We start from the raw sequence: 25,971 nt of genomic DNA on the forward strand, positions 1-25,971 counted from the left end.
CTCTTCTAGTAGGTGTCATCCTAGGCGGTTCTGTCGCTCCTAAGACACTCTAACAGCACCAAGCTCTGTAAGCTCCAGATGGTTAGGTTGACTCAGGCTGAGGAGTCTGTTCAAACAAGATCTGTTCTTACTTGAAAGGTGCCTTTGGGGGACTAACACTCGGTGTTGTGCTCGACTGATACTCCTCTCTCTTGATACTCAACACACGCTCCTTGAAATCAACAGAAACATTTTAGTGAATTGTGTTCTTGGATTTCCCCCGAAACCAGCCTTACCAAAACTCTGCATGCAGATGAGTTCTCGTGACCTTTAAGCCTCCTGAGAGCAGCCTGAATGAGAACACCGAGGCGAGACCTTTCTGGGGGCACAGACACACGTGAAAACAACGGTACCATGATTAAATAAGTCTTTATTGTCACATTGAACTGCTTTGTCAGATATACATTGTAGGTTTCAGTATGGCATAAAAATAAAGATATTTTCCTGAATGTCAAAATCTGAACAGAGAAGATGGCAATGGCACTTAAAAAAAAAAAAAAAAATTCACACTGGGGCTGAAGCTGCTAAAGGGGAGCTGATAAAAACCGGAACATGTTTGCAGGTAAAGTGGTCTGCGACGTTTCAAATCCAATGGCAGTGGCGTAAGGCCAACGAAACCATGAGAGCAGGAACACACAGACTCTACGGCGTGGCTCTCTGAAGAATGGCAGTTTTAGTATTTCATGTTTCTGTCTACACTGGGTAATTCTGTATTGGAACTGAAGCTCAGGGAGTAAACTTCTCTCCAACAAAATGCAACTACTTTTTTGGAACCTGGATTTGAAGCCTCTCGGACACCTTCCTTATTCTCACAGGTTCTAGCTAGTTCAAAGGAAAGGCAGTTATGTCCCAAGCGTTAACTTCGTGGGCTGACCTCATCACGTACGGTGGGTCTTGTCATTTCCAAACCAGGAGCCTAACGTGCTCACGAACGTCTTTAGTGGTTTCACACATTCTGGGCAAAACTAGAAAATAAGCAGTCATTAAATAAAAATATAAGTGCATCTCAACAGAAAGTCTCTACACATTCCGCAACTATCCTCCAAATGGCAATTAAAAAAAAAATAAGTATGGTTATTCAGATTTAAAATGAATCTTTATTCACCAAGATTCCCAAACAGTTTATTAAATGTCTTTTCCTCCACAAAGAAAACTAACACTAGGATTTGTCAGAAGAGCTAAATGAATTATATCCCTTATGTATGAACTCGGCTAAATCCACTGTGTCTGGAATCCGTTCATCATAGAACTCAGGTCTGGAGCATAACTCGTTTGTTATCCACTGCTGTGTGTCCTTCATCTTTAAGACTCCAGAACAGAGACCATAAATGTGGCTAGTGCAACGCAGCAGTCACTGTAATTCCCCAAAAGAAAAATAAGTAATTTATTTCATGACATACTTATTTGGATGATTACTTACTGGTGATTAGTATTTCTACATTTTTTTTTAAAGGCAACCATTTTAAGTGACAATATATATCAGGCTAGTAGAAAAAAGTTGAAACAAAGCCCTCTCTTTTGATCTCACAAAGTCATGCAGACAAGAGAAGGTACATCCCATTTGTTCCAATCAGGCTTCTTGGAATTACCAAAATTTCGTTCTGGCAAAGATGAATTTGGCTCGTCATAGAAAGAAGGTTCTTTGAAGGCTGCTGCTAAACTCGTTTCCCTTTGAAAAAGTAAATTTCAAGGCATGATAGTGCAAGAGGTAAGTTTTTGATTTATAGAACATTTATAGACTAATTGTGCTTAGTCTCTAGCTTCCAATTTATTTTAAAGAACAGAAACTACGTTGATAAGTTTCACTTTGCCTAAATTACCAGTACATCCATGAATCGCACCAGAATTAGGACAATCTGATTATCTTAATGATCTGTCGTGAAATCTGCACACTGTGTCTGCAGGTGAGAACCGGCGGATGTGAGGCTCCTACCAGCTCTGTGCCCAAGGACCCTCCTGTTGGGTGGCCAGGGGTCTGAAAACGCAGTTCTCCCCCCAGATTAAGTCCTCAAAAAACTCTCTCAATAAGCAATTAAGAAAAACAGTGCTAGGTGGAGAGTTTCTTTGTTTAGCTAAATCTGGGAGGTCTGAGTGTTCCTGGAGCCCCCGTCGGGATGTGTCATGGGTCGAGAATCCCTCGAATGGGAGTATTCACTACTAGAGGGTTCTGTGGGGTCAATCAAATTTTCATAATCACTGTCATCTGATTCCTCAACGCTGTCTCCAGCTGCTCTTTGGGAAGGAGGAAGGTCTGTGCCACTTCCAGGATATTTCAGTCCGGCACTGGTGGAAGCATAATTGGAAGAACCCACGGCTTGAGGTCGAGGCATAAAGACACTAGTTTCCATGCGCGAATGGCTCAAAGTACTTTCTTGATTGTTTGGGTGAAAATCAGAATAAGGGGGAGGAGGATCAGAGGCCTCTGCATCTCCAAGCGTACTTCTACCTTCGCCTGCAAGCCCAGAATAGGGCATCCGAGGGCTGAATGCTGGCCCCAAATTTTCACTTGGCACCTGTCTGTTGATCAGCGCCTGCTGCAATCCTGGACAAAAACAGAAAGAAAATCATAACGCTTTCTCTATTTGCACAGCTTTGCATCTCACTGCATTAAGCGGTCAACCTGAGTGTTCTGGAAAAATGACAAAAAGAAGTGAAACTGATGACGGACTCAATTTGAATTATCTTACATTTGCATAGTACTTCATAACTTACAAATCCTGTTGCTGTACATCAATCCATTTAAGCCCCAGAAAACCTTCTGAAGTATTATTGTCATCATCAATACCACTGCTTCCAAGTTATTAGGCAGAGACACCAGAGTTCAGAAAGGTGAAGTGACTTCACTAAAGGAGCGGCTGGATGTGGGGCCCTGGTACTTAGATGCAGGTCTTTTAACTGCAGGTCCCTGTGCCATTTCCCTCCCCTGTTGCTCACTGTGCTCTCAGACTGTGGGGACGGAGGATGAGACACATGGTCCTCACCACCCCTGGCACTCAGCTGAACGTGAGTCTCCTCCTTGACAGGCTTTGCATCAAAAAGCATCTTTCTTTACAGCTATCGGTCACAATACACTCATACGCCATTTTCTCCTTAAAAGTTCTAAAGCACTGTGTTAGGTAGCCAATTTTCCAGGTTCTGGACCATAAATATAGCACTTTTTTTCTTCCTGTCTTTTTTTTTAATGTAAGCTCTACACCCAGTGTGGGCCTCAAACTCACAACCCTGAGATCAGAGCTTCACGCTCCACCAACTGTGCCAGCCAGGCTCCCAACACAGCGTATTTTTATGCCTGCTCTGGAACAGTCCAGGGCCTATCTGGACTCATATCTTTGAGTCTCTAGCCTTGAAAAATACTGGTACAAAACTGAGAAAAGAACAAGGAAAATAAAATCACCCATAATTCTATTACCCAGATAACACCATCAGACTTTTGGTGAAAAGAGCACAAGATTTATGCCGGCCCCTCCCCCCTTTTCTGAATTCCAGGTTCATTATCCAGCCCTGTGTATGTGTGTGTCTGTGTATTTTAAACACAGCTGAGATCATATGTTTATGCCATTTTATATCCTACTGTTTTCACTTAAGATTATATACTGGGCATTATCCCACGTCATTAAAAATTCACTTCAATGGCTGTACAATATTCCACCATACAGAAATGCCATAATTTATTCAACTATTCTACTGCTATTTATTCTACTCCTCCAATTGGCTGTTTCTCGACTTTAGAATTATAAAGTTGTGATTAATATTCTTGTACATAAATCCCTGTTTGCATTTCTGATTGTTTCTCAAAAAATATAACACTAAACATGAATCAGACATCATCTACTCAGAAATATAAATTACATGTTAATTGGTTTGCAAATATTCTTATTAAACTAGGAAAGGTTATAAATTTAATGTACAAATGTTAAATCTGGTGGTGGAAGAGCAAACATGTCTGTTCCCATGCTAGAATCAAGGTTCTTGGGCCTCATTCTCATTCAACCAGCCGGTTCCTTAGCTCAATTGTATCCATTCATCCACAGCTACCAAAAACCAGACATTTAAAGCCTTTGTTGTGACCCTGACTATGAATCAACTATGAAGTGAAAAGAATATTAGGAAGCTCCTTTATGCGGCTATGTGATGAACACAGGACGCGGTCCCTGCACGCTAGGTTTGCTGGGGTTAACTCAGTAAGAAACATCACAGCCGCTGTAAATAGATCCCAGTAGTCAACTCAGCCACAAGTCTGCAGCAATCACTTCTCGGGATTTACTCTAAGTGCCTTCAGCCTTTCTACAGTTAATCTTCTTTTTCTTCTAGTTTCAGATACTTGAAAGGGTACCATGAGAAACAGTACTTCTCTTCTGGAAGTACAAGTGAATGCTCTTTCACAAACAGCCTCACGTGGGGCTTGACGACTGTAGAAGGATTCCTGTGATTCTTCATATGGTTTGATGTTTGAAACAAGATGTTTCCCTGATATTGAAGGGTGAAATTAATAGGAAACTCACTTCTTTCTTGCTCCTTTTCATTTTTCCTCTGAGTGATTTGTCTTCTTAATTTGTTCACTTCTGCCTGACAAGATTCAACAACTCGCTCACTCTTTTCTACATCTGCACACACTGCCTGAGGGAAAAATGACAATAAGACCGATCAGTTCCAAATCCAAGCACAGGGCATTCCATGAAGATAGCACGGACTGCAACCCTAGGAAGAGCCCAGATGCTTTATCGAGTTAAAAAGCAGACCCATGAGGTAGAACAAAATCGTGAAGGTCCAAGGGACCAGTATTGTTGTTCACTGACTCGCTTTCTTAATTTTGTGAAGATGATTCTCTATTTAGCCCGTAAATTCTTGAAAAGTTAGGGTAAGTTGGGAAAGATTTAATTTTTTCCCTCAATTATTCTTTTTTATTAAACTAAAAATGGGATTTTTGATACCAGTCTAGCACACAAAGGATGAACAAAAGACAAGAATGGGATGCTTTCATATTCAATTTATAACCAACAATCAAAAATCAGATGTCACAAATAGATTTATTTAACAGAAAATATCTGTAATTAGGGGGAGTGGAAAGAAAGTAAGTTTCAAAGTCGAAACTCAATAAAGACAGCTAGTGAGACTGCGTCTCTGCCACCTGACCATCCACATCGGGGCGCTCTGCGTGAGACTGGTGTTTGCAGAGCAGGCCTAATTCAATCGGCACTGAAATGCAGAACAGCCGCTTTGAAGTCCGCTAGACAGTGCTGATGGTCTGAAAAGAGCATGGTCATGAACTTAGGACAAAAAGCTGTTTATCACTGCACGTTCCTTCCATAGCAAAAATCCCAGAAACTGCTGGAAAGTAGGCCGGTCACCAGTGAGCCTGTTTCAAGCTCCCTATACCACTAGGTGGGCCGCGAGCTGACTGCGGAACACGGACACTGGAAACTGCCTGTTGTTGGCTTTCTTCTTTAGCCCCAGGCGATCCCTCTGCTTTCTTCTTTTTCAGCAGCTGCCTACATTCCTTTCTCTATTCCTTGGGGCTTCTTCCTCAAAGCTAGACTCTCTCCAGGCCTGGGAGAGCTTCTTCAGACCTACCACCCTCCTTCTTGTTCTCAAAGCCTCCTTTGTTCTTAGGGTTTAGGGCAAACGACTCCTAAGAACACACTGGGGATGATGAAAAGATCGTGGGAAAGTACTGTTAGCACCTCGCTCACTAAGTGGCTTGTAGGAGATGTTTCCATAAATATTTGTTGCATGAATGACTAGGAATGAACAGGCTCCAGTGAGAGCCTCCCACTCGATGGAGGTAGCTGGGGGCAAAGCGAGTGACCCAGGGCAAAGGAGCAGAGCTGTATCAATTATGGGTGCTCTCTGATGCAGGCTCAACTTTGAGTGTACTGATGGCGACAGCTGTGGTCTCAGCAATCCTTTAACCTCAGAACAGATTTCCCGAAAGAAAACACTGTTCTAAATGGGGTCACAAGTATTCAGAATAGTAATATTAATGCTGTAGTTCAGACTCTCTACTTTCGGCACATAATGAGACAGCCTTCTGTAGGCCGGCATGAGTAACCGCCCTGCACATCTGAGATTATTTTGGGAAAGCACATTCTGACTTTTGGACTATGATTCATTTGTCAGTTGGGAGGTTATTAAAAATTAAAGTAGAATTAAAAGCACTTGGGCATTATAAAACAGACAAAAACTAGTAAATGAATCAGTTACCTGCACTTTCTCCTGAAGTGCATTATAAACCTGATAAATCGCCCTGATGTCTTTCATGACTCCATCCTTGTCAAAAAAGTCAGTACTGGAAGAGAGGAAAAAGAGGTCACAAAATTATTATAACTGCTATGGACCCGAAAGGCATTTTCCTATCATTTCCACCTCAATCTATTACATAAACACTGCAACTCCAAGGGACTGTCTCAGCAACAATGCCCACGCTACTGGAATTACAGGAGGAAAAAAAAAAAAAGAACCCATGTTACCAAGACAACTTAAAAAATAATAAAAGGCTATACATTTTTCAGTGGCCATATTTAGCTTTTGGAACCTCAGAAATATATATACTCTGTCCAAACTTTTATATCAAAAAAAAAAAAACTGTAGCAAACGTTAAAAAAAATTATTGGTAAAAATAAACTCTCTTCTCGATCAGCATAAAATTCTGACATACAGTGGTGGTGGTCTAGAGGACGACCTGACTGTGGTCTTCAGTTTCATTCACAACACACTTGATTTCACATGTCTCCATAAATCTTCACGAAAGACAGGAAGACATTTTGATTTTACTTTCAACTCACCCATGCTCTTTGATAACTTTGGCATAACTCTGAGAAGTATTTGGCACTGAAGACACTTTATACTCCTGCTGGCTGGTATTGCCTAGATTGGGGATAGCAAGGGAAATCCTTTGATTATACCTGTGGGAGGATCAAGAGAGACCATGTTAAGGCGCTGCTCTTCCCGAACTGCGGGTCTTGGCAGTAGGAGCTGGGGACTCTGCACTGCTGACCTAACAGGTCTCACGGCGCACCTACTTGCACGGACAACCCAGGGATGCCTGCGTTAGTAGAAGCCCGACTGTAAACTCATTGGCAGCAGAGGTCTTGCCCCCAAAGCAACCGGCGGAGTGCTGAGGAGATCGTAAGAGCTCAGGAAATACCTGCTGATCTATTAATTAATGAAACCTTGCAAATGGCTATTTAACAATTTGTTTTTGTTGATGCCAATGTAATATAGTTTACAAGTGAATTTCCAGAAGGAAACCTTTCTGTTATTTACAGATAGATATCATAATCATATTTTTGGGGTTTGTTTGTTTGGTTGGTTGGTTTTTTTTTTTTTTGCTTTCACGAGTTCACAATGCAAAACCCTCATTAACCAGTAGGTGGATCAATTTGACAATTTTGTCTTTGAAATTGGTTTTAAAATTATAGACTTCCAGAGCAGAACTGTATTTCTACATAATGGATTACGGAGAAGCAAATGATGATTTCCAGCTGTTTATTCCTGTAAGAATTTATGCATAATTAACATATCTTCCTAATGCTTCTTGATTCAAAAACAATTTTAATTTATACAACTGACAGGAAAATACCTTCTCTCAAAGAAAACTAGCTGAAAGAGAATTATAAAAGCTTCTCTTTAAAGATGCTATAAAATGCACATTTTCAAAGTCATAAATCCCAAGTACATGCACCAACATCTTTACTATTCATTTGAAGATGGTGGGAACGCTTTCTTTACCTTCGATTTGGTCGAAAGAGAACGTATTCTAAAGCATGAGTGGAATTGTTGGCGGTGGAGATGAAGCTAAAGAGAAGGAAGACGAGGTCGGGCACCCCAAGGATGCGGGTGAGCTGCTTGTGGATAACCTGCTCTCTGTACGACATCTGCTGCTGTGTGTTTCGCCGGAATCTGTACCATCCAATAACTTTCTGCAGTAAAAACAGAAGGAAAAAAGGACGAAAAATTGCATGAAATCTTACAAATTGAATTCTGAATGTACCCATACAAACACTTGTACACACGTTCGTAGCAGCTTGACATGCAACAGCTCAGAACTAAAAACAACCCAATTGTTTATCAACAGGTGAATGAATAAACAAACCAAATTCCTAAAAGAAAACACAGGCAGTAATCTTTGACATTAGCCGTAGAAACATTTTTCTAGATACGTCTCCTTTGGCAAGGGAAACAAAAGCAAAAATAAACTACTGGGACTACATCAAAATAAAAAGCTTGGGCTCCTGGGTGGCTCAGTCAGTTAAGCGTCTGCCTTCGGCTCAGGTCATGATCCCAGGGTCCTGGGATCGAGTCCCTCGTCGGGCTCCCTGCTCAGAGGGGAGTCTGCTTCTCTCTCTGCCCCCCCCCACCCCCACGCATGCTCATTCTCTCTCTTTCCCAAAACAAACAAACAAAAAATGAAATAAAAAGCTGCACAGGGGCGCCTGGGTAGCGAGGTCGTTAAGCGTCTGCCTTCGGCTCAGGGCGTGATCCCGGCGTTCCGGGATCGAGTCCCACATCGGGCTCCTCCGCTGTGAGCCTGCTTCTTCCTCTCCCACTCCCCTGCTATGTTCCCTCTCTCGCTGGCTGTCTCTCTGTCACATAAATAAATAAAATCTTAAAAAAAAAAAAAAAAACTGCACAGCAAAGGAAATAAAACTAAAATACAACTTATTATATGGGAGAAGATATTTACAAATGATGTATCTAATAAGAGGTTAGTATCCAAAATACATAAAGAACTCATACAATTCAACACTAAAAAACCAAATAATACAATTAAAAAATGGGCACAGCACATGAATAGATATTTTTCCAAAGAAGACATACAGATGGTAACAGACACAAGGGAAGAGGATCAAGATCACCGATCATCAGGGAAATGCAAGTCAAAACCACAGTGAGTGACCACTTCACACCTGTCAGAGTAGCTAGAAAACAAAAAAACAAAAACACAACAAAAACACAAGAAACAAGTGTTGGCGAGGACGTGGAGAAAAAGAACCCTTGTGCGCCACTGGTGGGAATGCAGACTGGTCCAGCCACTCTGGAAGACAGTGTGGAGGTTCCTCAGAAAATTAAAAACAGAATTACCACATGATCTAGTAATTCCAGTACTAGGTATTTACCCAAAGAGTACAAGAGCTCTAATCTGAAAAGATACACGCACACCTATTGTCTATTGCACCATTATCCACAATAGACAAAGTATGGAAGCAGACCATATGTCCGTCAAAGGGTGAATGGATAAAGAAGTGGCAGAGATATAGAAAATGGAATATTACTCAGCCACAAAAAAGAATGAAATCTTACCATCTGCAACAACACGGATGGACCTAGAGGATTTAATGCTAAGTGAAAGAAATCCGTCAGAGAAAGACAAATACCACATGATTTTACTCGTATGTGGAATTTGAGTAACAAATGAACAAAGAAAGAGATTAAAAAAAAAACCATACTCTTAAATACAGAGAACATACTGGTGATTGCCAAAGGGGGGGTGAAGGGGAGATGGGTGAAACAGGTGAAGAAAATTAAGAGTATACTTATCATGATGAGCACTGAGGAATGTACTGAATTGCTGAATCATACTGTACACCTGGAGCTAATGTAACACTGTATATTAATTATACTTGAACAGGATATATTTTTTTAAAAAAAGACAAGGGCACAAGGAGACTTGCAAGGATATGTTCATTATCTTATGCTGATGGTTTCATGGGTATATGAATATTTCAAAACTTATCAAAGTATATACTGTAAGTATGTGCAGTTCACTGTACCTCAATTATACCTCGATACAATGATTTAAGAAGTTTAGCTTCATCAGCTCTAACCATAGGATAACTAAACTGCCTACGTGAATTAGACTGATAGGCTCTCTGGAAGAGTATCTCTTATAATGTGATCTGCTAGACATCTGGGAGCTTCCCAAGATGCTCCTGGGCCCACCCAAACCTGCAGAATTAGAACGTCCAAGGGTAGAACCAGGAATCTGAATTTAAGATAAGTTCCTTGAGTTTTTCTTTTGTGCACACTAAAGTTTGAAAATCTCTGTTGTAGAGACTTTCAGAGGAATAATCTTCATATAATTCACACTTGTGACACCTACAATTCTATCTTGTAGAGTTAACAAGCTAGTTGCAAGACTACCAAGAAACTACCTCATTGATGCTAAAAAGCCCATTTCAGACAATTCCCATGATGAAAAACTGTGGACATCTTTCCCTATAACCTTATTTCTGCTGAGGTTTCATAGACCACTTTTCACACTTTCCTCTCTATCTCAACTAGACATTCACTTAATACTTTTTGGAGCCCAAGCAATCGTCCCCAATACTGGGCATGCTTGTCACTCTCACACTGTGTGCCTTTTGGCCTTACAATGGTATCAAGGTGGCAGTTACATTTATCATCATCTGAAGTAGATGATGCTTCCAGAAGGCAGAAACTCCCCTCTCACTTGCTTTTTTGGCCTTAGCCTAAAACCTGAGGCTTGTGCAAACTTTGTAAACACAAGATGGATTCTGCCAGGGCAGTAATTCTGCACGTTGCAGTAGACGACCAAGTTGTTCCTACTGGGGGATTCTCATATCAAAAACATGAGCCTTGGGACGCCTGGGTGGTCAGTCTGTTGAGTCCAACTCTTGATCTCAGCTCAGGTCTTGATCTCAGGGTTGTGAGATCGAGCCCCATGTTGGGCTCCACACTGGCTGTGGAGCCTACTTAAAAAAGACAAAAAACAAAACATTAGCCTCTATCTTAAGTCTACCATTAAAAAAAAAAAATGCTTGAGCAATGCTGTGGAGTTTCTATATTTGAGAGCCACATGCTCTCCAGATAACAACTTACGGCGGGTATACTACAGATCAAAACAGCAAATGCAATTTTATTTTTTTATTATTTTTTACTTTTTAAGATTTTATTTGTGTACTTGAGAGAGAGAGAGAGAGAAAGCAAGTGCATAAGTGGAGGGGGGCAGCAGAAGGGGAGAGAGAATTTCAAGCGTGGGGCTCAATCCCACAACCCTGAGATCATGACCTGAACAGAAATCAAGGGTCAGATGCTCAGTGACTGAGCCACCCAGGCGCCCCAATTTTTTTTTTTTTTTAATAAGCTCAACGCCCAACGTGGGGCTTGAACTCACAACCCAGAGATCAAGAGTCATACATTCTACTGAGTCAGCCAGGCACCCCCTGGCAAATCCGATTTTTAAACCCCCAAATTAATTTAGAAATGTGTCCTTATCTACTGCTAAAAAAACTACCTGGTAGAGTCCTTTTCTTTTTTTCAACTTATTTTCAATTAGAAAACACGGTTACAAACAAATTTCTCACATAAAGTTTCCCTTTATCAGCAGCACCTCCCCACTCCCCTTCCCAAAGTAAACACTTTTAAGTTTGGTTGCCTTCCTTCCAGATCTTTTTCTGTACATCTAAATACTCATTCAGATTTTTGTTTTTACATAAAATAGGCTCAAATTACAACACTACTCTTTTCATGTAACACAACTTTGAGATCTTTCTAGGTCATTATCCGAGAACTTCTCTCATTTTTTTAATGGCTGCCTCATATCCCACAGTATAGAGGTGCCAGCACAACCTACTTGACTATTCCCACTGGTGGACATTTAAATTGCTTTCAAAACCCTCACTACTGGGGCGCCTGGGTGGCTCAGTCGTTAAGCATCTGCCTCCGGCTCAGGGCGTGATCCCAGAGCTCTGGGATCGAGCCCCGCATCAGGCTCCTCCCTTGGGAGGCTGCTTCTTCCTCTCCCACTCCCCCTGCCTGTGTTCCCTCTCTCGCTGGCTGGCTCTCTCTGTCAAATAAATAAATAAAATCTTAAAAAAAAAACAAAACTCCCTATTAAGTAAAGACGCAAGAAACATCCTTGTATGCTGGGTTCAGAGGCCAGGCTGCTGGGTTTAAGCTTGGGCTCCACCATTACTCACTAGGGACCTTCAGCAATTTACTCACCCTTGTTGCCTCAATTGTAAAATGGGGATGGTAAGAATAGCAATTTACCTCCAGTTCCAACTAGGTGCTTAGAACATGGCCTGGCGCAGAGTTAAACTATTCATTAACACCAGCCTTTCATATCATGCAAATGTTTACTTGGGCCAGATTCCTAAAGGTGGAACTGCATATTTAAACTTCTGTTACTGCAGGGCGCCTGGCTGGCTCAGTAGGTGGAGCGTGTAAATCTTGATCTCGGGGATAGGAAGTTCGAGCCCCGCGGTAGGCGTAGAGATTACTTTAAAATTAATAATAATAATAATAACAATAAAGAAAATTTAAAAATAGAATTCTATTATTGCAAAACTCTTCTTAAACGTTTGTTATCAATTTACATTCCCGCCAACTACAGCTTCCCCATTGCCCACAGTGGTATTACCAAAGCTGGGTATTAGCAATCCTTTTACCCTTTCGCTAATCTGATGGGCAAAAACATAAGTATGATGCTGTTTCAATTTGCATTTCCTGATTGAAGATAAACATCTTTTCATTTATTTCTTGGCCACTTGGGGATTTCTTTTTCTTTTGTGAATTTCCTGTTCATATTCTTTATTCATTTTTGCCACTTTAAATTTTTTCATCTATTTAAAAAAAATACTTCAGGGCACCTGAGTGGCACAATCGGTTAAGTGTCTGAGTCTTGGTTTCAGCTCAGGTCATGATCTCAGGGTAGTGGGAATGAGCCTGAGTCCGGCTCCGCACTCCATGTGGAGTCTGCTTAAGATTCTCTCTTCCCCCTCTCTCTGCCCCTCCCGCTCATGCTGTCTTTTTCTCTCTCTCTCTCAAATAAAATCTCTCGAATAACAACAAAAAAGAATACTCCTGCTACTTTTAACGTGTAGTGAGTGCTCTAGAAAACTGTGCTCTGTGGGGTGCCTGGGTGGCGCAGTCGTTAAGTGTCTGCCTTCGGCTCAGGGCATGATCCCGGTGTTCTGGGATCGAGCCCCACATCAGGCTCCTCCGCTATGAGCCTGCTTCTTCCTCTCCCACTCCCCCTGCTTGTGTTCCCTCTCTCGCTGACTCTCTCTCTCTGTCAAATTAATAAATAAAATCTAACAAACAAACAAACAAACAAAAACTGTGCTCTGATGAGAATTTTCATGGAATAAATTTGTTTTAGAAAGTATAATAAAAGTTCGTTGTCTCAAATATGAAAATAAATGGAATGAGGAGATAGGTTGGTGGCTGGGGCAGGAAGGACAGACTCCCAAGAGATTCCAGAATATATGCTCCTAAGCAAGTCACTGGAAACAAGAGGGCTGGACCCCGATGCCTGGGGCTGCTGTAAGTCCCTTTCCCAGGTGGGCGGCAAGGGGGTCAGACTCTACAGTGACCGAGCACCTCCTGAGGCATCATCATCCACAAAGCCGTCTGTCCTTTCTTCCAGCCTTCCCAGTCTTCCTTTCATCTTACCTGCTTTTCTTTCTGCTTTTCCAACTGACGGTGCTACTGAGGCAGCCCGCAGAACAGAAAGGCTGACGACTGACTGCACTTTTACTCCTGATGCCCTTCTTCAAACAGCTCGGGGACCAAGTCCCACGGTGCTGATTCTTTTTTTCCACGAGTAATATTTTAAAAGCTTTTTCACAATACACGCTTCTAAACAAAGGCATTTTGTTTTCTATGTGACAAACTGAAACCTTTTATTAATAATTTTTTTTCCTCAAGGGATGGTTTAATAACGAATCTATTCTCCTGGAATTAATCTTTCAAGGTAAAAAAGTAAAACCCACACATGGTACAACAGAGTAAATTATAAATGAGATCATCAGACAATGCTGCAGCAATAAAACTGGTTCATTTTCAATTCTATTCAGACTTGCTTACCATACATGATCAGAACGTCATATGCATATGTTGACAGAAATAATAAACACATGACCTTTTGGGAAAATATCTATGTTTGACATTAATTGAACTTGAAATGGTAACATTTCCACAGACATTTAATTATGACTTACATTTTTTAGAAATATTTTTCCTCGTTATAAAATTAATGCACATATATAAGATACTTGCAAAATTATTTTTTAAATTACAAAACAGAGGGGCGCTTGGGTGGCTCAGTCAGTTAAGTGTCTGCCTTCGGCTCAGGTCATGATCCCAGGGTCCTGGGATCGAGACCCTTGTCAGGCTTCCTGCTTAGCGGGGAGTCTGCTCCCCCTCTGCCCCCCGCCCCATGCTCTCTCTCTCTCCCAAATAAATAAAATCTTTAAAAAAATAAAAATAAAAATAAAAAAATAATAAATTACAAAAGAGAAAAACAGAACCACCCAGATTCAACTAATTTTTAACTCTCTAGAGTACACTTCTTGTTTTTCCTTCTGATTTTTATATAATGGAATCATACTATAAATATCTAAATTTTTTTCTATTGATAGGTTATAAACATTGTCTCACATCTGCAACTTGCCCTTAAAACCTACTTAAGTCAACAGAACTCTCATACATTAATATGAAATCGTATGGTTTCATTTTACTTTCCTTTCTGGTTTTAAGTTTAGGTGATAAGATGAAGAGTGATTTCCAAATCAGACTGGGCAACAAATAGAACATACCTTTCTCCGATCTTTAAGAATCCTGTCCAAACTCTCTTCATTAACTTTGCTTGCATAGTCATAAAAACTGTTTTTTATTTCAAAGAGAAAATATATTTTATTAAAATTGCATGGTATTTTGACATGAATACACTTAGCCTCACACGTCTATGGGTCATCGAATTCTAAAAGTTGGTAATCAAGATATAAAGATATAATTGCTTATCTTCAACAGATAACCAGAGAAATCAATCTCAATGCTTTACTGAGGATATAAGGTATCTTTTGCATCAAAGAATACTCAAGAGACTGCTACATTCAAAAAGTATTACTTCCACATGTGGGAGGTACTGATGGCAAGTGATCAGAAAATGTGTGGTTTCCAATGGCTGTGACATCTTTTCCTTGTTTCTAAGTATCAGTTATTTGTGGGGGGAAAAAAAGATACAGGAGCTCATTTTCTAAGAAATGAAGAAGGGAAATGAACATCTGTTGAATGCTTAAGAGGCCTGGCTGCATGCTTTCTCATCTTATTTCATTTCATTCTTGCCTCAATGCTGGTAAGTAGGTATTAGTGCAGCCCAACATGTCTCAAGTTTTATTTCCATCTTTGTAGATAAAGATGCTTAGGCTAAGTGACTTGCCCCAAACCATACAGATGGTAGATGGAAGAGCTGGGATTTGAAGCCAGGTCTGTCCCTCAAATAGACCTACCTGACCCGGATCCCATGGTGAGCAGGCACAATGATGTGTGTGGGCTTTCCTACCACTGACTGTGCTTTTAGGAATGCCATCCTTGGGGCGCCCAGGGTGGCTCAGACGGTTAAGCGTCTGCCTTTGGCTCAGGTCATGATGCCAGGGTCCTGGGATCGAGTTCCGCACGGGGCAGCAGGGACCCTGCTTCTCCCTCTCCTTCTGCCCCTCCTTCCTCTCGGTCTTTCTCTCTCTCTCAAATAAATAAAATCTTAAAAAAAAAAAAAAAAGGAATGCCATCCTTCCTCCCTCCTCCCACCACCTTTAAGCCCAGGCCTTATGAAGCAGTAAGAATTTCAAGAAATAGTAAAAAAAAGAAAAACAAAAAAAAAAAAAACAAAAAAAACAAGCCACTGAACTGGGAATCAGGAGATACCAGCCCCAGCTCAGCTCTGCTTCTCACCGTATGATCTTGGGCAAGTCACTTAACCTATGTGGTCTCCACTTCCCTTTTCACAGAAGAAAGAGTATGGAATAGACACATGATTTCTAAGGTTTCTTTTAGTTCTGAGAATTATAGGTGTATGATTTAAACTTAGTTAAATCCTTCTGGGACAACTTTACTGACAGTGTTGTAAGGAATTCCTCAGAAGGGCAAGGCAGGGCACACCTAGAAGAGCTTCGCAGAGTCAGGGCCAAGTAGGACACTTGCGTGGACCAAACACAGCCAATGTGTGGACCAGGGCCTGAATCATTTCATTTGCTCTGAGATTCTTCTCAAATGAACTGCTCGTCTTGTTTTCCACTCCTCTTTCAGTTATGTGTAAATCTAAAAGTGATGAGGATCTTGGCTGCTTTCAGACTTTGTCCATAGGTAACCATCTTGCATGAAGACAATCCTTTAAAATCATCAATGGATAGGGGTGTGTGTGTGTGTGTGTGTGTGTGTGTGTGTGGCGGGGTGGGGGGCCCCAGGAGTTCTTGGGTGCAAGGGCCTGGTGTTTGGGCCCACTGAGAACGGGACAGGGGTCAGGGTGAAAGCAGCAACAGCTAGGCACCAGGGGTTGGCACGTGTTAAAGAATGGAGTGCTGACCAAGAACGCTGAATCCTACTAGTGTGGGGAAGCTTGGGGAAGGGAAGTACTGGCTTCTGGGAAGGTAGAACATGCCCTCAGGGGGGTTTAAGATAGAGCTGAAATCATCATACCAGCCAGCAGGTAGAGAGCTCTGGGGCGGAGAGAGCAGGCAGAGGCCTGCATATTGTCTGGGAAGAAGTTTGGTGGATGGAGGATACTGGCCCTTGTCTCTCTCACCCTCCACATGTCTGCCTTTTGCTCCCTCCCTTCTGAATGTAGCTCCTTCCATTTCTTTCTCTTGCTGTCCTTTAGTTGGTCTTAGTATGCAACTGGTGTATGCTAACTTACATACACACAAAAAGAAAAAGTTCTATATTCCCCTTCCTTACATTTTAAAGTTGAACACTGAACATTTTTTATTCTTCTTAAAAACACCCATTCAATTCTTTTATCTAGCTATGATTCCCGGTTAACGTCTTGCTCTGTGGCTGAAAAGCCCTTGCTTGGGAGGCTGCTGGGATAGGCTTCCACTGTAAACCACGGAGGCCACGATTTTATACCATCCCCTCCCCTTTCTCGAACCTAACACACATTGGGCACTCAAGAAACAAGTGAATTTGGATGCCCTCGGGTACATCTGTGACTTTATAGCCACAATCAGCTACAAGCCTAAATTCACTACTACTTAATTAATCTTTTAATAAGGACTAAAAGTGACAAAGAAGGATGCTTACCTAAAAAGTTTTGAACACGGCTGATGATTATGGATTTCTGTAATTAGAAAGAAGGAACACAGCTTAGTTAATCATGTAAGACACAGGCGAGTATGAAAGAGCTCCCTTGTTTGTTTACTGAAGCCCCAAACAATAAAGACAGTCCCTCTCCCAAAAAGGTGCTGTGTGTACACTGGTGAGAGCAGTGTGTCTTCTCAGCACTGACACTCAGGACAAAGTAAACCAGAGAACACGCTCTGTTTCCATTTGCCCCCGTCTGATGAGTACACATCAGAAAGCTTATATTCAGGAACACGCAGCCACTGTGTGCCCTCATGCAATCTCACCTAGCTAAACAAAGCGTAAGAGAAAAAAGTAACCGCTAACTGCAAGCGTTCGATCAAAGTGGACAAGCAGTGTGAGGGCAGCCTGGGGAGAGGAAGGCCTAACCACCCTACCATCAATAACCCACTAATGGCTCAGGACAAGTTGGGCCAGGTGTTTTGAAGGGGAAGGGAGGAGGAAGCTCTGGAGGCCTGTTAACCCTTTCAAAGATGGGCAGCACCAAGGGACACGGTCCTTCATAAGGCAGATCCTAAAGGCTTCTAGAAAGATTGCTGTGATTAACCAGAGTGACCAATTCCTTCAAGCTCATCAGGGGGCTTAGGATCTGTTTGCTTTCTAAGACCATGAGACTAATTAACCACTCAATCCTATTAATAACATTCTTCTGGACAGAAACTCATCACCTGTTGTTTAAAAAGCCACAGCCGCAGAGTTCCAGGCTGCAATTTTAACGCAATTAAAACGAAACCACGACCCTGGAGGCCATGGGACTCTGCCCATTAGCTTCTGTACTGATGTCAGTGCTGCCAAAACACACGCACAGATGCAATCCTTCCGCTGGAAAGACGAGTTCATTGCCTGGCACGGCTGTTGACACAGTGATGCAAATAAGAAAACCTCATGCAGAAACTGTTCCTTCTTTTACCACCAGCAATAATACAGTACGCCATCCTACCTGATTTCTGCGACACTATTAGTAAAACGATTAGAATGTGGAACGTTTGTAGCAAAAACTTTACAGAGGGTTTAGGGTAAAGAACGAAAAGCTTACCTTCTACTTTAAAGGAACGAATATTTTAAGAAAACCCCTAGAGTTGATCTGAACCCCAAATACACACTGCTGTCATCAACTGCCCCAGCAGACTTCTGTCATGATTTACAACTGGGATTAAATAAGCATACTAAAGATATGCCTTAGATATCATGTGGCATTTGCTTAAGCAAGTTGAACCTTTCGCTATATGACTTTTTGCAGCGCCTGAACACCCCATGGAGAAAACAGGGTGAAGGCCTCAAACGTGATCTAGCCGCAGACTGGAATGAAGCTTGCTGGCACACTGGCTGATAGACAGACCTCGGGAAACAGGCAGGAACAGGGCAGCCTCGCCTGGGATTCTAGAGTTTGCCATGCCTCTAGAGCTCATCCACACGGTAAATTCCCCTTCGTGTATATATAGCCTCTCTGCACCCATTTCCTCAGAATTCCTCCCCCACCCCCACCCCCCACCCCGACTACTGGCTGTTCTCACTGATCTTCCTACCTCTGCTTTTCCTCCTGGTGGAGACTCAACAGTTCCACTACTCCCTCCTCCATCCTTTCCAGTAACTGCAGTGGCATCAGCTAATTAACTAAGGAAGCTCTTCAGTGACTGTCTGCTCCCTCCCCTTCTAGAACTAAGGGTGGACAGCTCTGCTTAAAGTGAGTCAGCCCAGCTTTTAAAATGAATATGAAAGCAACACTTCGTGATCAGAATGTAGCATTCTATATGAAGTCCTGACTGTACAGAGTAAAAGTGTCTGTGCGTGGATTCAGACATTTGCAACAAATAACAACTTTAGTCAATTCCTTTTATTTAAAACATCTTATTCTGGAGATTAGGCTATGCCGGAAAGTTTCTCTCTTTTTTTTTTTTTTTTTTAAAGATTTTATTTATTTATTTGACAGAGATAGAGACAGCCAGTGAGAAAGGGAACGCAAGCAGGGGGAGTGGGAGAGGAAGAAGCAGGCTCATAGCGGAGGAGCCTGATGTGGGACTCGATCCCATAACGCCGGGATCACACCCTGAGCCGAAGGCAGATGCTTAACCGCTGTGCCACCCAGGCGCCCCCAGAAAGTTTCTTGATACCACTGGTCTGGAATACTACTCATGGCACTTTACTTAACGTTTGGCCTTTCAACCCAGGTTTAGAGTCCCTGTCTCCATTTCTAACATATATTTATTTTTAAAAGGAAACTATTATAATGATAACAATACATTTAAGATAATACCAGCAAACACTATGCCCATGAGAACCCCAATTGTTGCACACGATGAACTGAATAGAGCTAATAAATTAAACGTTGTGCAGAGATGGTCATCATGGCACTGCATTAACTGGGACTCTATCGACTGGTACTTCTCTCTATCTACAATACCATGGAAACATATCTAGCAAGAACCAGAAAGTTCACGAACCAGATACAGTGCATGAAGCTGTACAATCTAAATTATCTGCCATTCTATTTCTTTAAAAATAAATAAATAAATAAATAAATAGCCAGACTATTCATCAGAACTGCTATTTTATGGTCATGCCAGGTAAAAGAGCTCTTTTTTGCACAGTTTGGTGTCAGTTAACTATGTCTGGAATTTTATTATACCAAACTAGTTTTGAAAATCCAAGTGCAAACAATAAAACTACACCCATGTTCAATGAAACCAAATTCTCTATTTTAGGATTTTAAAGAGTTAAGCAAAACAAAAACAAAACCTCAGTGAAAGAAGAGCTGTATCCAGAATATCAAGTCTTTATTTAACAAGTCAGTATTGTGAGGAGTGGGTTTTATTGTCTGGGTCCTTTAGGAAATGAACTGTTTCTTGTTTTCCCCCAATGCTAACCCCACCTCAATCCTCATCCTGGCCTCTCAACCCATGCACCAGAAGGCTGTCAGAACTAGAAGGCTTGAAATTGATCATGTGGCCCCAACATAACCTAACCTTCCAGCAATATTTCAAACCAGAAACCACTCACCTTCACACATTCTGTATTTTTATCACATAGAAACAGGCCAGATTCCCTGTATATCTCGTGCACTCCTTGTTCTGTGTTCGCCTGAATGCGCCGCCCACTGACCCTAAGTTCACCTCCTTCCTGACACCTTTACTCTCTACTGCTTTCACCCACTAGCAGGTTTTTTTTTCCAACTGATGGGATTTTCTCTTTTCCTTTCTTACAGCACTCATCTTGTATGGTCGTCTGGGACTTCTGGGCACTTGTCTTATCCTCCCCACACTCCGGAAGACAGGGATGCATCTGGGTATTCCTCTCATTGCCTGACACATGCCTCACACACGGATGGTCAGTAAATGGTGGTGGCTTAAGTGAAATGTCCCTTGCTGTGTTCTGAGTATCAGGATATGCTGTTTCGTGACACGCTCAAGGTGCAGCTGAAAGGAGTCTGATCCCTATATATCAAAAAGAGACTGATCCAAAGAGAAAAAAAAAGAGAGAGAGAGAGAGACTGATCCAAAGACAGTGAGCAGGTCTATAAATACTCTTTCGTCTTCCCCAGCTATCACCCAAAACTGACTGACTGGCTTGTTCTTCAGAAGGCTGTGTAGATTTAGCAAATAGCTCATATAAACAAGTGTGAACATCTTTGCCAGGCTCCTCCAGGAAGGACCAGCCCAAAAGATCCTTGCATTACAGTATGTGGTGACGTTGACAATGGGGAATAGCCCAATATGCAAACTAGGGGTTCACTGTGGTTTTGAAGAGACTATCAAGAGAAATAGCTCACAGCAATTCACTAAAAGACCAGTTGGTGGATAAGAAGAGCTTTACGGACCACCTAAACTTACAGCCGTGCACTGCAAGTTCACACGGACTTATAAAACATTTCATAGCAGCTATCAGCCCAAGTGATTTGCATTGAGATTTAGCTGCTTTTTATGTACTCTTTTTATCTTTCAGATTAAAACCAGTTAAGGGCAAAAGAACAAAACAAACAGCATTGATACAGAAACAGTATTTCAGTGATAAACTCACCAATTACTTGCAGAAATTCTGTGTTGCTGATTTGTGAGTCACTGATGCTAAAGGTTTCCTCTTGTCTTACCTCTCCCAGCAGAAATCCTTCCTAAAAGTAATAAAAGAAAACAGTTGCAGACTAAAAATAAAGATGATTTTTTGCTGGAATTAAGAGGAATTGAGGGCATTATAATTTTAATAATTTTAACAATAATCCAAATAAGCTTGCCATAAAAACTACTATTCTATAAACCGACAAGACTAAAGCAATCTGAGATGTATCTATTAACTAGATTGTTTGAAAAAAGGATTCCATACACGATGAAATATTTTAATCCCTTCAAAAAAACCCTGTTTTTTTTGAAACAAAAATAAGTAGAGTGAATTCATTTCCTAAATCCTACTGAGTGTAATAACCAATACTGAAAAAGCTCAGGAAGCAGAAATATTCCAAGGCTGTTTTCTTGAAACAGCATACAATCTATTTCATTGTTTTAAAAGCACTGTTAATGATAGAAGGATAAAGAAGGTAACGCAATGCACAACAAACTGCTCTTTTACAGGGCGTGGGAAATGAGGATTTCAGCAAATAAATCACTCACTCCCATGAACATTCTTCCTTAATAAATGCCGAGGTTAGTTTCTTTACACCTTTGGAGAACCTAGGCCATAAATCCTGGATTACACAGCACATAACCTACTGTGGGAGCACTTGCTGTCATGTCGAGCACAAGCACAGTTGGAGAACATTATGTGCCTCAGTAACTTCCCTATAGAGGGTGAGCTAACAGGCTGCCCTGCAATCTTCCTTCCGGGATAACCACATGGCTTGCTCCTTCCCTCCATTTGGCTCTTTACTCTAACAGCACCTTATCAGAGAGGCCTTCCCTGGCCAATGTAACAGAAACGAGGCGTGCCAGACACTCTGTCCCCTACGTTTTCTTCTGTCTTCTCCCGGTCGGCCATAGTACATCCTCACATTAACAAATGCCTACACCTACTAAAATGTAAGCTCCATGAGAGCAGAGACTTTGTCCTTGTTCACAGCTGTATCTCAGCAAGTAGCACAGTGCCCAACACATCGGAGGTGCTCAATACACACTGGCTGAGGATATCTGCGGAAACACTGACCTTGTACTTCATACCCTTCTATTCCAGGCTGACCCTTCAAATCAATTAAAGGGATTTCCTAGTTTAAAAACATGCCCAGTTGGAATCTATGGGGGTGAAGAGGGAGAGACAGATGCTTTACAGCATAGCTTTTGTATTGGATTAGGGGAGGGAGTGTCCTAAGTTCCCAAATCATTATGTATAGGGCTTTTCTCAAACTGAGTAATACACAAATCCCCTTAAAAAAATCCTCTCAAACCTGAAGGAATATCTATGACTACTAGTTTGAGAAACAGTGACTAAAGAAGCTTGTTTTAGCCTATGCAAGTCTTTCAGTTATGAATTCTCACTACCAAAGAGAAGCTTTCTCTTTGTAACAAGTTAATAAAAATTAAAGTGAAAGCAATTTTTTAAAAATTCCTACCGAACTTTACACTTCAAGAACATATCTCCAGATCGCTAATGTTCCACGGTCTAGGGTTGCCAAATTTAGGAAATAAAAATATAGGATACTGTTAAATTTGAATTTCAGATAAACAACATTTTTTATGTAATGTTTAGGATATAGTTACACTAAAAATTATTTCCTATTTATCTGAAATTCAATTTAACTGAGTCCCCTGTATTTTATCTGGCAACTCTATCATAGTCCTCAGTTTGAAAAAGTCAACTGTGACAGCAAGACATTCTAAAACTAAGTATAAAAGAATGCTTCTTATCTGCTGGTCTGGATTACCCAAGCCACTGTTACTTTATAGCAGGAGGAGGCAAACTATGGTGTGTGGGCTAAATCTGGCCTCATGCCTGTTAGTGTACAGCCCACAAGCTAAGAATAGTTTCTACTTTTAAATGGTTGAAAAAAATAGGTATATTTCATGACATGTGAAAATCATATGAAATTCAAATTCAGAGTCCATAAAGTTTTATTGGAAACTGTCACCCTAATTAATTTATTGTCTATGGTTGCTTTCTCTGTACAACACCAGAACTGAGTAGTTGCTACATAAACCACATGGCTCACAAAGTCTAAAATATTTACTTATCTGGAAAAAGCTTGCTAGCCCCAGCTCTACAGAATGAGTGGTTTTAAACTAATTTCTTGCCTGGAAAAAAACAAGAATGTGCTACAAAAGCAAATTTTGGTTCCTCAACTTAAAAATACATAAAATTGACATTATTGCACATATATAATTGTGGCAAGGCTAACATAACCAGCTATGGTCATATAAAATACACTTGCAAACTACTGTCATGGTGAAAATTTCCACGAAGTCTAGCACCATGACTGGCACAGCACAGATATTAAAGGAATAGCTCCTGAATTAAGTTAATAACAATCTAAGTAACGTAGCCATCTCCCTGCCATTTGTAGAAAAACTATCCGCTTTTCAACAGGTAGCTACTTATTCTTACAATAACCTTGCCTTTTACATAAACTGTGATATTAGTAGGTACTCCAAGAACTAGAGATGTTAAAAAGCATTATTGAAACCGTATTTAGTACCTCCATGGACACTAGGAGTATCACAAATCACCTATATATGGAACTGCATTACATTAGTAAATAGCCAGCTGTAGTATCAAAGGCCTTAGCGCCAGAGACATCTGCTAACTCTGGAAAAACCCACGTTGTGTGTATTCCTATCATTAATCTCTACCATCAACACTATACAGACGAAAAGTAGAATAAAGCCATCCCATTTACTAACAGAATCACCTCTATGACATCAGTTTTTATTAATGGAAGCTAGACTTGCAGACATCAAGCCAAATCCAGTTCCTTATTCTACAGTGTATCATTTTGCTTTGTAATGATAACCTCAAAACCCCCACACTTATTAAATGAATTTGAATAACTCACTATTAACATCTCTTAAAATCATCTCTCAATTTGGACAGATTACATATGTACTTAAAGATAAAAATTATCTAGTTTCACAAAGAAATTTCCACCTAGCCGAATGACATTACAATTCGTAAAATAAAGACATTGAAACAGACAAGCTCTGCTCCCTCTGAGCTCCGAAGCCTATGCATTTCCGATCACTCATACGTAGGCCTGTCACTTCCCTATTTCACTGTGACTAGCGCCGTGGTTTTAGAACATTCGCCCAGGAACTAAATATGCAACTTCAAAGCAAGCCGACCCTACACCTAACACTCCTGTTTACATTCTCCATTTTCCATCGAGGCGAAGAAAACACACGAACGTATCTAACAAGTATGAATAGTGACAGCCACGGTTTCCCTCCTTGCACCCCACGACAACCTGTGAGACCGGCGGGCGGGGCTGGGTGCCTCGGCTCCCAGACTAAAGCTCGGTCTCTCCGCTCTTTGCCGACCCCGGGAGCCCCTCGCAAGTCTAGAAGCCTGACTCTCAGGGAGGGGCAGACGCTTGGTTTCCACTAAGCGACTCCTGACACTGCCGGCGGCCAACCGAGACAGCTTTGCTAAAAGGGAGACGGCTGTCCTGAGAGAGCCAGGAGGCGGCAGGCACTGAGTGAGGGGGCCCATCCCGGGGGCGAAGGAGCCCTGGGTAGCAGGAGCTCGCCGGGGGCGGGAGCCGCCCGGGTCACCAACCCCTCGGGCCGGCCCGGGAGCCTGGGGGGCGAGCTGCGAGTGTTCCCGGCACGGCCACTGGCACCGGCCCGGGACGAAGGCTGGAGGCTCCAGCGGCCGCGGCGGGGGGCCCGGCACCTACGTGGTCCGCGTTGCTGTTGGCGCTGTGGAAACACACAGCGCTGAAGGTGTAGCCCGAAATGGAAGCCGCCATGATGGAAATCTCCAACTCCCCCATCATGCCCCGCGGAGGGAAAACAGCCTTCCGGCCGGCCCCGCGCCTTGGCATCCTGGGAAATGAAGTCTTCGACGGGTGAGGCCAGGGGTTGGAGCGCCTGCAAGCGAAGGCTGAGAAAAGCAGATTTGCACGATCCGATCGGAACCGACCCCGGGGACCTGTCCTCTGCGTGGGTCTTGCGCCCAGCACACCTCAGACACTGCCTCTTCTGTATAGCCCTTGATAGTTCCCCCAAATAGTCTTTTCTCTTTACAAATGAAATTCTTACTGATAAAAGCCAATATTGCCGTGCTCAAGGATGAAAGGAGGGCTATGATTCAAGCAACCATATGGTTTGGGTTTGACATAGAAGTAACATGCTGTGATTTCCATTTTCATATGACCACTCTGGCTGTAGTGTCGAGACTACAACGTGGGGGAGGGTAACGGGGGAAAGGGTGGTTCTCCAATAACCCGCAGGGGGGAGGACAAAGGTGGCTTGGGGGTGGTTGGAAGGGCAATGGTGGTAAGCTGTGGAGGTGGTAAGAAGCGATTTGATTCTGGGTACAAAAGAACACAAATTAAGGGGCGCCTGGGTGGCTCAGCCCTTAGGTGTCTGCCTTAGGCTCAGGTCGTGATCCCAGGGTGCTGGGATGGAGCCCCGCATTGGGCTCCCTCTCACACTCCCCTTGCTTGTGTTCCGTGTCTGTCTCCCTCTGTCAAATAAATAAATAAAATCTTTAAACACACACAAAAGAACACGAATTTAATGAAAAATCATGGAAAGAAGATAATAACAACAAGATAACAGTGAAAATAAAATATAACAAATTTAGGAGAAGAAACTCAGGGATCATTATTCTTCAATTTGTTCAATCTTTCAAATTCAAAACTGGACTCCTGATCTCCCACAAGACTCCTTCTACCACACTCTTTCCAAGTTCAGC

At 41.9% G+C, this 25,971-nt stretch overlaps 1 protein-coding gene across 1 annotated transcript; it reads right to left on the bottom strand.

Moving 5' to 3' along the window:
- Nucleotides 1-392: 392 nt before the first annotated feature.
- Nucleotides 393-25,096, bottom strand: ABRAXAS2 (abraxas 2, BRISC complex subunit). Its single transcript, XM_045772623.2, has 9 exons — nt 24,950-25,096; nt 21,157-21,247; nt 17,083-17,119; nt 14,601-14,667; nt 7,768-7,958; nt 6,822-6,941; nt 6,241-6,325; nt 4,542-4,656; nt 393-2,581 (listed from the first exon to the last, which is right to left on the bottom strand). The coding sequence occupies exons 1-9, from the start codon at nt 25,094-25,096 to the stop codon at nt 2,112-2,114; spliced, it is 1,323 nt and encodes a 440-aa protein (XP_045628579.2). The 3' UTR covers nt 393-2,111.
- Between the last annotated feature and the right edge of the window lie 875 nt (nt 25,097-25,971).

This window comes from Ursus americanus, chromosome 6 (genome assembly GCF_024610735.1).
Source record: "Ursus americanus isolate L20-20 chromosome 6, mUrsAme1.1.p, whole genome shotgun sequence".
Taxonomy (NCBI): Eukaryota; Metazoa; Chordata; class Mammalia; order Carnivora; family Ursidae; genus Ursus; species Ursus americanus.

What these genes read in the sequence shown, in the direction of transcription:
- ABRAXAS2 (XM_045772623.2), bottom strand. Translation starts at nt 25,096, where the DNA reads ATGCCAAGGCGCGGGGCCGGCCGGAAGGCTGTTTTCCCTCCGCGGGGC. An exon ending in AGAATTTCTGCAAGTAATTG is followed by an intron (nt 17,120 to 21,156) that starts GTGAGTTTATCA and finishes TTCTAATTACAG; the next exon opens with AAATCCATAATCATCAGCCG. An exon ending in TTCTTAAAGATCGGAGAAAG is followed by an intron (nt 7,959 to 14,600) that starts GTATGTTCTATT and finishes TTTTTACTGCAG; the next exon opens with AAAGTTATTGGATGGTACAG.